Source organism: Mustelus asterias, chromosome 8, assembly GCF_964213995.1.
Source record: "Mustelus asterias chromosome 8, sMusAst1.hap1.1, whole genome shotgun sequence".
NCBI classification, from domain to species: Eukaryota; Metazoa; Chordata; class Chondrichthyes; order Carcharhiniformes; family Triakidae; genus Mustelus; species Mustelus asterias.
In genome coordinates this window covers 76,816,212-76,829,587 of record NC_135808.1, presented here as the reverse complement: position 1 = coordinate 76,829,587, position 13,376 = coordinate 76,816,212, and the positions used below count along the sequence as shown (strand labels likewise).

The following is a 13,376-nucleotide window of genomic DNA, read 5'->3' as shown; positions in this document are numbered from 1 at the left end:
CAGAACTTACATTTTTCTGGAGGTGATCTCTCCTGCATCTGAACCATAGAGTCATAGAGGTTTACAGCATGGAAACAGGCCCTTCAGCCCAACTTGTCCATGTTGCCCTTTTTTTTAACCCCTAAGCTAGTCCCAATTGCCTACATTTGGCCCATATCCCTCTATACCCATCTTACCCATGTAACTGTCTAAATGCTTTTTAAAAGACAAAATTGTACCCGCCTCTACTACTACCTCTGGCAGCTTGTTCCAGTCACTCACCACCTCTGTGTGAAACAATTGCCCCTCTGGATCCTTTTGTATCTCTCCTCTCTCACCTTTCACCTATACCCTCTAGTTTTAGACTCCCCTATCTTTGGGAAAAGATATTGACTTTCTAGCTGATCTATTTGTCAGGATTTCTGGTTTGTTGACCCGTTTTATTTTTCTTCACTCCCCTGCATTGCTCATTGAGTTTTTGCTCTGTCTCTTCTGCACACTCAACTCTGGTCTCCCGACTTGCCAAAGTTTTGTGCCATAGCCCATTCACCTTGCCTGTATGCATGCACTGTCACTCGAGAGTGCCTCTCCCCACACTCTCAATCTGTTTCCATTGCTTTCTCTAAGGAAATCTTTTCCTCTGCCAGTAGTTTTTTTGTATGTTTAAGTTATTTACACCACAAACAAATCTGTCTCGCAACATGTCACTTAGTGAAGGTCCAAATTCACATGGCCCAGCCAATTTTCTTAGTCTTGCTATATCTATCACAATCAACTCCCCTGGGTCCCATAAAGCAAAGTTAAATTTAAAACGCTGTACATTGATTGATAGTTTAGGGTTGTAATAATCCTTAACCAAAGCTACAAGGTGGTCAAAGAATTCCTGGAAATGTTGAATTTCTAGTAAGATTATAAGTCTGAGGTCCACATATCGTGAGCAGAATGACTTTTTACTTATCTTTTCTTGTAAGAAATAGTGGAGTTTTTCAATGTGCTTTTTTTTACTTACTGTTGCTGCAACGATTTTTAAAAAATAATAGGTAGACTTTCTTCCCCCCTCGATTCCAGGAGCTGGTGACCTGATTTACCTCATCGCCAAATGTTAGAATTGTGAGGCTCCACAATTACTTGGCAGCAGAAAGTAATTGATTTATTTATGCGGAAAGAACTATTTACAAAAGAGGACAACAAAAGACCTCCATACTCTTCAACTCCTGAGGGTCAACTGCCAAGTTCAACTGCCGATCTCCAACTGTTGCCCTTCACCCACTGCAACACAAGCTTGGACTCATGTTCCATCTCCACAGAATGCAAATTTGGACTCGCATTCATCTACCACTCTGTGCACTCGGCCTCATGCCCCATGCTCCGCTGCCACTCTGCATTCCCAAACTCGTGCTACACCGTCGCATATCATGCACTGCTGCACTTTCATGCACTGCTAGAATTTTGACAACAAATAATACCCCATTGTAGGGATGTGTGAACCTATGTATATATCTCTGCTTGAGAGTGTGCACGGGGTATATATTTGTGTTTGTCTGCATGAATGTATGTGCTTTGTGTGTGAGCTTGTATGTGTCTGATTGTGCATATGTACCTTGTAAATTGCTGTGTTCATCTATCATAAGATAATTATGGATGAGGAAGACCATTCGAACTATCTTAGTTCGTTCATGTCAAAGCACTCTACAGCCTCCAAGTGTGTGTAAACATCTGGATGAGTGTGTGAGGATGTGTGACAGGGTGTGTTTGATTATGTGAGTGAATCCATGTTCCAGTATATGCATCTGTATCTGCATGTTTGTGTGTGCCCATGTGTATATCTATGCTCATTAGTTGTGATCTTCCAAAGTTCTCTGCATTCTACAATGGTCCAAGAGAATTGAAAAGTAGCAAATATAAGATCACTATTCAAGAAATAAAGGAGTGAGAGGACTTTCTTGATCTAAAATGTTTCTATAATGTGTGGAATATGTTTCTATAATGTATGGAATTCATTACCACAGAAAAAAGTTGAGGCCAAAATGTTGTCTGATTTCAAGAAGAAATTACATATAGCTTTTGGGGCTAAAAGGATCAAGGGATATGGGGGGGGGGGGGGGGCGGGGGGGGGGAAGAAGGGATCAGGATATTGAATTTGATGATCAGCCATGTTAGTAATGAATGGCGGAGCAGGCTTGATGGGCTGAATGGCCTACTCCTGCTTCTAGTTTCTATGTTTTTAAAATTTAATTAATAAACAAAGGATTTATTTCACACCATGCAAGGAGAGTGAAGAGATACAAGCTAAGAAATTAATTAAATGCAGACAACTATCTTGGCGAAGCTTTCTTGAATCCAAGTGCAACCTATATTTAAGTAGAGCTCTGAAGACGAGTCATATGGACTGGAAATATTAGGTGGAATTTTCCCCCCACAAAAACTAAGTGTCAGAATGGCAAGAAAACCGGAGCAATCTGCGTTGGTCAGTCAGTCAGGCTCTGCACTGCAATAGTCGCACTCACTCACTTTTTGGGAGACTGGTGAGTTGCTCGCTAGTACTGGGGATGCTGGGGCCTAAACACACTGGTGAGGCTGGCTGCAGAGCACTCTGGCACCATTTTGTAAAGGTGCTCTGATCTCACAGTGCACTGGGAGACTCCCTTCCACTTCCCGTGGACATCAGGACTCCCCCTCATCAACAACAAGTTCATCCACCCCCTCTCTGACACTGGTCACCAGCATCAAGACCCTCCCAGTGGGTTCCCTTGCCTGACCCGCCTGGCATGCCACCACCATCAGGACAGCCAACTCGCACCCCCATAAGGATCCCTGAATATGGTCCTCCATCATGCCCCCTTCATGCTCTACCCCTGCATGACCCCCTATAGCCCTCCCCAACATAGCCACAGCATAGCCCCTATTCAGGCTCCACTCCCACTCAGGCCCCTCCCTCCTCAGGCCAAACCCCATGACACTGCCCCAACACACTGGCAGTGCCCAACTGACACTACCAGGGTGTCCAGTGGGCAATTCCAAGGTGTACGGTGGGCACTGCCAGATGGGCACAACCCAATGGGCACTGCCCAGCTTTGCTGCTGACCATCCGGGGGCTTCAATGGCCACAGAGTCCCCTGACATGGCCACCACGCCGGATCTCTGCTAGTTGGGACCGATAGTGATTTGTGCCAGTGTGACGTCCCGCTGGCGAGGTGGGAACATTCCGGGAAAAGGGAATGATTGTATATCAAACTCCCTAATGAAATTGAGATCCAGTCAATCTCATGCTAATGAGCCTTACATCCTTTCTGGGCGTGAGCCAGTTTGCACCAGTAGAAAGGACCAGGACGATTGCAAATCGTTTGGCGCCCGCCATGGAACTGATTTTAGGCTTGCACGTTATTTTCCAGGATCAGCACGATCTGTGCCAGGCGCAGCGAGGTCGGAAAATCGCCCCAATTAACTCTGTTTAACTCTCCACGTATGCTGCCGGAACCTGCTGAGTCTTTCAAGCACTTTCTGTTTATATTTTAACCTTTGAGTGTCAGTTGTGATTGGATGTCTCATTTTGTGAGTTGGATCACTTGGTATCTTCTAAATCCCAGCCTTTTTGGGAATTACATTAAGACGCGTTCTAATTTCAGGACATGAACTAATTAATTACATCTCATATATGTTGTATACATTTTCGTGAAGCAGTGTGAAACCGCGCAAAGTCAGCCACGTAAATTTAATTGTATAAAGCACTGCAGCAATGTTCTAGTATTTTAATGCTCCACTACCTTTTTCAGAGCTTTATTGGCTATTCTCGAAGATGGGAGACAGAGGTGAAGGAGTCCCGAACAGTCTGGATTGTAAAGGAATAAAATGAAACCAGCACCCTAAGGGTTAAGTCTGCTTGTGGCAAGGTTCCTGGTGACGTTGCGAGTGGTTAAGTTACTCAGGGTGGCAAATGCAGGGAAGGGTCGTTTAAAGCAGCGATAGACGTAAGAGATAGTATGAGCAGGTCGGGATACTTGCGGGACAGGGAGGTCGCTGAGTTTTCATGTTGCGCCGCTTCACCCCAAGAATAAAAGTTGGAGGCAGAGCAACGTCAAGAAAAGTCTGAAGTAGATTCGCTCTGCCAGTTAACGCCCAGCTACCATCTGAGGCCAACTACAACATAGCACTGACAACCACCAAATCCGACAGTTCCAATACTTCGCAGAGATCGAGCCTCTCTCTCCAGTGTGAGCAGCCAGAATGCTCCAGATGTCTGTTCAATCCTCTGAGGCTGACTCGCAGCTCCAACTCGCAGATGGGATGAACGAAGAGGAAATCGATGTGGAAAGTTTGGAGAACTGCCTTTCCCGAGGCGATGATCTGGGGCGCGCAGAGGAAAAGGAGGAAGAGGAGCGGGTGATGAATGCGGACAAGAAGGCAAAGAAGCCAGCTCCGGAGCAACGCAGACTGGCCAGGAGCCCCAAGTGCGCTCGCTGCAGGAACCATGGTGTTGTCTCCTGTTTGAAAGGACACAAGAGGTTCTGCCGCTGGAGAGACTGCCATTGCACCAACTGTCTCCTGGTGGTGGAGAGGCAAAGGGTGATGGCAGCCCAGGTAGCTCTGAGGAGGCAGCAAGCCACAGAGGTGAGACTGGATGGAAAAAAAGGAGTGAGCTGTTTCACTAAAATTGTACTTTCACATTTTAATTTAAGGCTCAAACAGTATTCAACCACCAGAAATATTAAGTACTTTTGTTGGATTTTCTGTCCAATGATTAATTAAATATCTAGGGTGTTTTTTTGAAATGCAAATACACGGATTCCAAAATAGCCTGAGTCAAGTAACTATAACGACATGAACTCAGTGTCAGCAAGTTGAGAACTTGGCTTTATAATAGTTGTTTAACATAAATTTACAGGTAAGGTTCGCAACTTTAGAATGGGTTTAATGGAGTAGGAACAGGTTGTGGGAACAAACTCAATTTTGTTGAGCACGATCTTTAAATTTCATCTCGGAAATGTTTTATTGAAATGCACAAGATGAATTTAAACAGACTTAAATATGATTTAAAACTCACGTTAGTGCACCAATTTAATAAGAATTTCTATTCCGAAGCCGGTTCTGTAGAAATTCTCCCATCAGCCGGTTACTTTATAAATTACACCTGTCTGTTTTATCCACCGTGTTGCACACGTGGTATAAGTAGGCAGTATGAGCAGAATAATTTATTTCCTAATAAACACAATTACATTTTCTAGGGTTATTTTGTATGTAATTACTATTAGCTACTTCAAGAAATAAGATGAAGTCAAAAGCTCCTTCAAATGACGATAATAGATTTAAAACGCCATTTCATTTAGCCAATGTAAACTTCTGACACAATTACCTCACTCCATTCACATGGACACATCTAATGACATTAATAATTATATTTAATTCCGGAAAGAGTATAGAAATTAATTTCTCAAAAAATCCCCCTGACCTCGATCTAACCTGGTGTTGTGAGACTTCTTACTGTACTCGATCTAAAGCGCAGACAAATTCTAATATGTCCAACATGTTGGGGAAAACAAACCTTTAAACTTGTAATTCCCAATATGACGCGAGCAACTTCAAGACGGTTTTAGGAAAACCGCGAACGATTCAAAAGACGAATACTAAGTAAGGACAGCACTGTCGATGACTATTCGGAAGCTGTTCATTTATTTCACAGTACAAAGCTTGTCCCAGTGGCCAAATAGATAATTAGGGTGTTGTTGTTATTAGTGTTGATTTTCGGACGGTGGAGCTTGCACTGTTTGATAAGTTTTCTATGATGATTTAATAGACGAATTAATTACATAATTCCTGGTCTCAAAAGGTAAAGAAAGGCGTGAGTGCCAAGGAGTCCACAGCCTCAGTCCGCAGAACATCTTATCAGCGTTACCCTCGGACTCCCAGCCTCCTGGCTAAAAGCATTCTGGAAGGTAATATTTTAAACTCCTAAGAGGTACAACTGGCAATCACTAACACATATTTATCTGGACTAACTCTGTCTCTATAATCAGGTACTTTTATATTGAATGTATATATTTAGCAGAGATATTGCAATGACACTATATCATTAAAAACCGATTAGCATCCGCACAAATCAGTACACAACCTTGGTTTCTCAAGCCAACCATTAATCCTTTATTTGTTTTGTCTTTTTGCCCTATTCCTTTAATTTTGTACTCCTGCCTCGATCCTTCTCCCAAGGATCTCAACAATAAAAGTAATGGCATGAGTTAGAGCCTTTCCCCAAGAACAGTATAGCATGCATTGTATGACTTTCCGCATTTCATTTAAAACTGCATAATGTCTGTCCATTCTTAATTTCAGTGAAATACAGAAATATGTTAAGTATGGTCCAGATCAAAGAATAAGAAACACTACATTATACAACAATTATATAAAATAGCAGTTGCATCCCCGATTTATATTGCAACAACCAGAAATTATGAACAGATTAAGATGATTAGACCGATTTGACCTGCTTCTCATTTCTCTCCATTTCTTTGACATAGTTTTGTCTATTAAGGTTTATAATTAATGCAATAATCTGTGTGATGAAGACTGCCAGGTCACACCAGAACACGGATGTATTGGCTAAACATAAAATCAATTTTGAAATGACTTTGCTTCTGGCCATATTGTTCTCTCTGTCATATATGAAATACGCGTGTATGTATTATATAGAATTCGTATAAGGTTCCATGGCGGAAAATTATTCCTCATCCGCCATTCAAAATCCTGACTCTCTCTCTCTGTCGTATTATTATACAGAGACTCTCTTAAAAAATACTGGTCGCTAACCTGACGAGGCTTTTAGTGATTTTCTAACCCGTTTTTTTAATTCTTGCCAATTGATCGTCACATTGTGTAGACATCGTATTACATACGGCGTTTTAGCATATTTCCAATGTGTCACACAGATCTGTGGCATTTAAGTCATTGGTCCGATATCTCACCCGTTTTTATAAGGCAAATGTTTTAATTTATATCGGTTCAATCTGTGTTGTAGGTCTGAATGCACATTTGTGTACCTAGTTCTCTATCTGCGTATTTCTCTGTGTGAGTGGGTGTACTTTTGGTGTGTGAGGCGGTTTCTGAGTGTTGTACTGTTTGTTCTTTGATTCGCATCCCAGGAGCCTGGGCTCTGTGAGACAACTTCTCCAGGTGATGCTGCTGAATCTGTTTTCGTTGGGTTGGTAGTCTGTTATACTGCCACGGAGTCGTCTGCTAGCAGGCAATGAAAGAGAGATTAACAACATAAAAGACAGCTGGCTCACCGAACCAAAAGAACAGTAGAACAGCAACTTACATCTGTTAAGTGCTAGCATATATTTTTGTGCCCACATGTACTTATGCGCATATTGGAATGTGTCTTAATATATCACAGCTTTTTATTTTCTTATATCTCTGTGAAGGCCATGGAATGTTTTCTTTCCCTGAAAGGTGCACACTTGTTCCTGCAATTTAACCTCGGGTAGGTATCGACAGAGGGCGATATGTAGCCAGCAGATAGATCCCAGTTACACTGCAATCTGCACTTTGCGGCATCTCCCATACTGCCGAGCTTGAGAGCTTGACTAGTGGGTACAAACGTGCATGCTTTGCTTCTTTAGGTTTTTCATAGTTAAAAGTCAGCCCATACATTTAAAATTAGAAGAATTTATCTACAAACTTATTTTGATCGAGGAGTGTTTTATAACTGAATACTGAAAGCCGATGCCAAGCGTTGGCAGTAATAGAAACGATGTGGAGATGCCGGTGTTGGACTGGGGTAAACACAGTAAGGTGAGCCTGAAGAAGGGGCTTGGAGCTCCGAAAGCTTGTGCAGCTTTTGCTACCAAATAAACCTGTTGGACTTTAACCTGATGTTGTTAAACTTCTTACAGTAATAGAAACGCCTCAGAACAGGAGTTGCCACCTGAACTTATTCTGATGAGAAATAGTGTGTCAACCTTTGATGAAGATGTTGTCATACTACTTGGGGTTGACACTACATTGAATATAACAGAATTCTGGTTCCAAACTTGGTTTTAAAAGCTCCAGGGGTGTCCATCAAACTTTAGCTACTTTTCAAACCTACCTAAAGGTAATTTAAATGCACAGAGTGAATTCTACCACTCACATGAACTAAAATAATTGCATTTTAACAAACATGAGAGCAGTTTTGGAAATGTCTGCTTTCGTGCCACCACAAAGCTGTTTCCTGGGAAGAGTGAAGTGAATTGCTGACTACATAGAACTGATACTGCAACTATTTGCTTTAGACTGCTAGCTGCAGAATAAACATTTCATAGTTCACTCTCTTTGACCCCTAGATCTTCACAATAGGAAACCACAGAATCACATATTCACTGATAATTGTTCAACCTGCAAATGTAGAGTGCTGTTCTGGGGAACTATAAGCAAGCTAATGGAGGATACTTATACACAGCAATTCCCTTTGCTTCACTCTTCATTTTCAGTTAACCTCTATCCTTCATGATTTAAACAATCCTAAGTGAAATCACTTTGCCTAGAATAGACTAATAATCACTGCTGGATTAAATTTTATACTCTTAATTTAAATTAATCAATTTATGAGTCTAGGTTAGTAAATATTCTTAATGATTATGCCCTCCCAAGTATTCATGAGGGCAGACATAATTGAACTAAAAACTTTGATATAAATGATAAAAGCAAAATACTGCGGATGCTGGAATCCGAAACAAAAACAGAAAATGCTGGACAATGTCAGCAGGTCTGACAGCCAATGTTTTGAGTGTAGATGACCCTTCATCAGAGCTGCTCTGACCAAGGGTCATCTAGACTTGAAACATTGGCCCTGATTTTACCGGCATACCCACCCCGAAATCGGGCTGGGCGAGGCTCGCAGAACAGCATTCCCCGTTGGCTTCAGGCATGATCTTACAAGCCTCAGGAGGGCGTGCCAGTAAAAATCCAGCCATTGGCTCTATTCTCTCCCCACAGATGTTGTCAGACCTGCTGAGATTTTCCAGCATTTTCTGTTTTTATTTGATATAAATGAAATTAAAGTCCTGCACAAACTGATAGGATCTAAAACAAACATATTCTCAGGGATAGATTGTATTCATCTTAGAATGTTGAGAAAGACTAGCAAGGAGGTTTATGTAGCATTGGCTATCATTATCAGTGAGTCAATGACATTAGGGAGGCGACAGTAGGTTGCAAACTGCCTAAGGTGATACCTAAATCTAAAAGCTAATCCTACTTGGATTCCATGAAAATAATGGAATTGATAGGAGGATTTATTTGATGCAACATCAACACAGGAAACAGCAGTCAACACAATTTTAAACATGTACTAATTTCTTGCCTGACCAAGCTCCTTGATTTCTTTAATGAAGTGATACCGTCGACTTAAGTCGACTAAAGTACTACAAGGTGCACTTAAAATTTCATATGTTTCACAAAGCTCCATCTGAAAGATTATTAATTAAGCTCAAAACAGTGGAACTTCAGAGCAAAACTTGGCATGGATAATAAATTGATTGAAGATAAGATAACAATCTGGTGGGAGGTGTAAGGGCAGAATGTGGGAAGTACTGGGTGGGTAGCCCAGGACTCAATGTTGAGATCATTAGTTTCAAATTTACATCAATGACTTGGATTCTGAAAATTAGTACCAATTAGTTGATTTGAAGACTATACTAAACCTGCAAAGACAATGGAATTGAAAAAGGCTGCCCAAAAACTACAAAATGAGCTAACTAAAACATATACATGGCTGAACAATGGCCGATGAAATTCAAATCAGACAAATAAAGAAGAAAAAATGGATAAGTGCAGACTTCATGAATGGTATTGGAATGGTTAAGGAAAAGTTGAATGAGACATAGAACTCCTAATAAACTCCACATTCAACATGTCCAAACAATGTAGAACAGCAATCAACAAAGCCAATAGAATGTTGATTATATAGCTCAAACAGTAGAATGAAAGTCAGAGGAAACTTTATTGAACAATACAGGTGCGATCTTCCGGCCCACTGTGCCAGTTGATCGGTGAACGAGCTGGGAAGAGCGTGCGAGACTTTCGCACTAGGTGCGAACCAATCTCACATCAAAAGCCATCTTCCCAGTCATGTGGCAAAGTCGATTTAAAAATTAATGACACATTAATGCGCCCGGCATGGCTGTTTCTGGCCTCCCGGATGATTCCCCTCTTGCCGATGAGAATCATTCATGGTCCCCACCAATGGGGATGTGATGGCCATGCCAGGGAGCTCGGAGGCCATTGAAGCCCCTGGATGGTCAGGGGCAGGGCAGGGCAATGCCCATGGAGCAGTGCCAGCCTGGCAGTGCCCACTGGGCACCTGGCACTGCCCACCAGGCAGCATAACTGCGCCAGGGCAGTGACAAGGGGTGGGGCCTGTAGGGTGAAGCCTGAATGTAGATGGGGCTATGACACGGGGGCATGGCAGGGGGGAGCTCTACAGTGGGGGGAGGGATCTCTGCAATAGGGGAGACAAAGGGGGGAGCTTTGCAGGGGGGTGATCAGCAGCGAGGGTCTCTGCAGAAGGGGGGGGTGGAGGGATCGCCAGGGTGGGAACTCTGCAGATGGGAGGGTGGGGAGGGACTGGCACAGGGAGTGATCAGTGTGGCGGGGGGTGGGAAAGACTGGCACAGGGAGTGATTGGCAAGCGGGGGGGGCAGTGTTCATTTGGGTGGGGTGGACTGGTAGGAGATCTCCCAGTTCACTGGAAGATCAAGGCGCCTGCACAATGGCACCCTGAGCTGTCTGCATCAGCCTCACCGGCGAGCTTAGACTCTGTCCTCCCTACTGATAAGAATCACACTGCTGTCCAAAAAAGTATCAGAGTGTCACAGGATTGCATTTTCAACTCGTCCAAAAAATGGGTCTGAAACTCTCCTATTTTCTCGCTAGTTCGGTATTTAGAATTTTTTTGGGAAGATCTCGTCCTACAATTTTCTGGTTGGTTCGTATCCATAATATCAGGATCTGAGTGATGAGGAAAGCCTCGGAAAGAGATGCCTGACAGGTGATCTTATTCAGAGATGCGATATAGTAATTGCATGAAAAAGATTAATCCTGAATCCTACGACAGGATAAGATTAGGGAACATAGCTTTGACCTAGTAAATAGTGACTTTAGGACTAAGATCAAAATGTTCTTTATGCAGAGTAATCAGCACTTGAAAGAGAACCTTGGAATTATTTAAGAAACAAGTAGATGCAACAATGGGAGGAGAAATGGTTGTTCTGGAATGATGTATTAAGATGAGTCAAATGACACTCATCATCCATGTAGTTTGTGACATGTTGACCGTGTAAATTAAATGTGCTGATTTCTTGGGCATTTCTGGAATATAGTTTTCCCTTGTTTGGAGTGAAGCCCAGCTATGAGTCTGCTTAAGCTGTTCTTCCACCTCTTGCACCCAGTGTGTCCACAAGTCACGTGGAAACCTGACCTGAATTATTATGGCATTTTTATACAAATATACCTTTAAAGTGTGTTTGTATTTTACCATGTGTATAGCTAATCTCCATGTGCTTGAGTACAACAGTAATTCCTTACCACTACTATTAGAGACAAACAGGCCTATTTTAAAACCCCAGCTTGATGACAGTTTCTGAATTAATTAATTAATTTCAATCTTTGCTTTAATTTTGAGTTTACATTGAAGTATTTGTCATTTGTCACTTCTATACATTACCTCCAGAGTAATATTTTTATGTCATTTCTGTTAAATAATTTTTCTATTATTTTGTGGATGTAGTTTTGTAACTTAACACTGGATATTGTCCATTGTATAGAAGGAGTGTGTTAATGTTCTTATTAGATAATATTTCCACACCATATATAGTGTTGCATTTTCTCTGCAGGTTATCGGCCTCCACAGGATGACAGTTATTCCTGTCCAAACCGTTTCGTTCTACCCCCATTGAGTGACAGAATGAGGAAAAGGAGAGCATTTGCAGACAAGGAGCTGGAGAGTGTGATGCTTGAGAGAGAGTACAGAGAGAGAGAGTTACAGGAACTTACAGCAGTTCAAGCATTCATGAGACCCTGTGTGGAAACTATTCCTGAGTACAATCTACTTAGGTTCAGCTACAATCAGTTCTGTGACCCGTCACAAATTAACCCTTCAGCATCCAGGGAATTATTTAATTTTTACATTCCTCTTGTGCACACCAGCCCTGTTCTCTGGGACTTTGGCTCTCAGTGTTATCAAAGAAACATTGAACAAACCAAAGGTTCTTATTCAGGAAACATGGCAGGCTGCATTTCTGAAGAAGCATCAAACTATACTTCACTATGGGGGCAGAGGTCCACTGCAGTCAACAAAGCATTCCATCCAAACAGTGTCCACCATCACAGCAACTTACCTGAACAGTTGGATCCCACACAGACAATTCTATCACATGGAAAGTTAACCTCAAAGGAAGTGTGTTCCAGTCTCAGAGATTACTGCACTCAGGCAAAAGTTACAAAAGGTTTTGACACAGTTTATGAAAATTCAGCTCTCTGTCCCACTCAGAGACAAACTACACAACACACAGGTGTGTCCGAAGAGCTTATTTCATTGAAAAATTACTTACCCCCAGATTCACCTGAAGCTCCTGAGCCAAGGAACAAATCTGCTCCAGACAGCTTCATCGCAAGAGAAACTTTAAGGCACTTTACAAAGAAAACACAGGAACATTGTTCTCACAGTCAAGGAAAAATGACCAAACAGCTGCTACCATTTTCCGTGGAATCTCTTCTGAAAACATAAATTTACAGACAAGTTTCATTCCAGTTTAGAAGATTAATCTTGAATTAGATTTTATGTTTTCCTGGAAGAAGGTCTAGCGCAGCTATGTTAAAAAGTGCCTGTTGCTCTGTTCACATTTAAGATGCAAGTTTGTAACTTGATTTTTTTTCACTTTTTGTTTAATTGCTGTAAATAAAACAGTCTTATGATTCTTGTCTTTTGAACATTGATTGAGGAGGTATTTTTATTTTCTTTTATATTCAACATATCTTCATTAGAATGTTTCTTCCAACAGGTGTTAATTATATTTGAAAACAGTGTAAATCAAAAAACAAAGTACCACGTATGTGAGAATTCTTAAATAAAAGCAGGAAGTGCTGGAATTACTCAGCAGGTCAGGTGGCATCTGTATAGAGAGAAACAGATTTAACGGGGGCAATTCTCCCAGCCTGCTGCACTGCTTGAGTAGTGCCGCTGGCTGGGAGACATCAGTGGGGGGCCTGTGGGGGAGGAAGGTTGTGAAGCCAGGGGTTGGGGGGGCGTGGGTAGGGGGGTGGTGTTGGGAAGCCAGCGATCAGGAGGTCAGCTTTGGGGGGGGGGGGCAGTTCGCATGCGCTGATCTCCCCACTGATATATTGGTATATCAGCGCATGGGCAGTGGCCA

At 42.2% G+C, this 13,376-nt stretch overlaps 1 protein-coding gene across 1 annotated transcript; it reads left to right on the top strand.

Annotated features, from left to right (window-relative positions):
* Positions 1 to 3,922: 3,922 nt before the first annotated feature.
* Positions 3,923 to 12,934, top strand: LOC144497908 (uncharacterized). The gene is made up of 3 exons (XM_078219352.1): positions 3,923 to 4,587; positions 5,804 to 5,909; positions 11,841 to 12,934. Exons 1-3 carry the CDS (start codon positions 4,204 to 4,206, stop codon positions 12,731 to 12,733), a joined length of 1,383 nt encoding a protein of 460 aa, XP_078075478.1. The 5' UTR covers positions 3,923 to 4,203; the 3' UTR covers positions 12,734 to 12,934.
* The last annotated feature ends 442 nt before the right edge of the window (positions 12,935 to 13,376 follow it).

Coding starts and splice junctions, on each gene's coding strand:
- LOC144497908 (XM_078219352.1), top strand. CDS start 4,204: ATGCTCCAGATGTCTGTTCAATCCTCTGAGGCTGACTCGCAGCTCCAA. Junction 4,588..5,803: donor GGAGGCAGCAAGCCACAGAG/GTGAGACTGGAT, acceptor TGGTCTCAAAAG/GTAAAGAAAGGCGTGAGTGC. Junction 5,910..11,840: donor GGCTAAAAGCATTCTGGAAG/GTAATATTTTAA, acceptor TTTTCTCTGCAG/GTTATCGGCCTCCACAGGAT.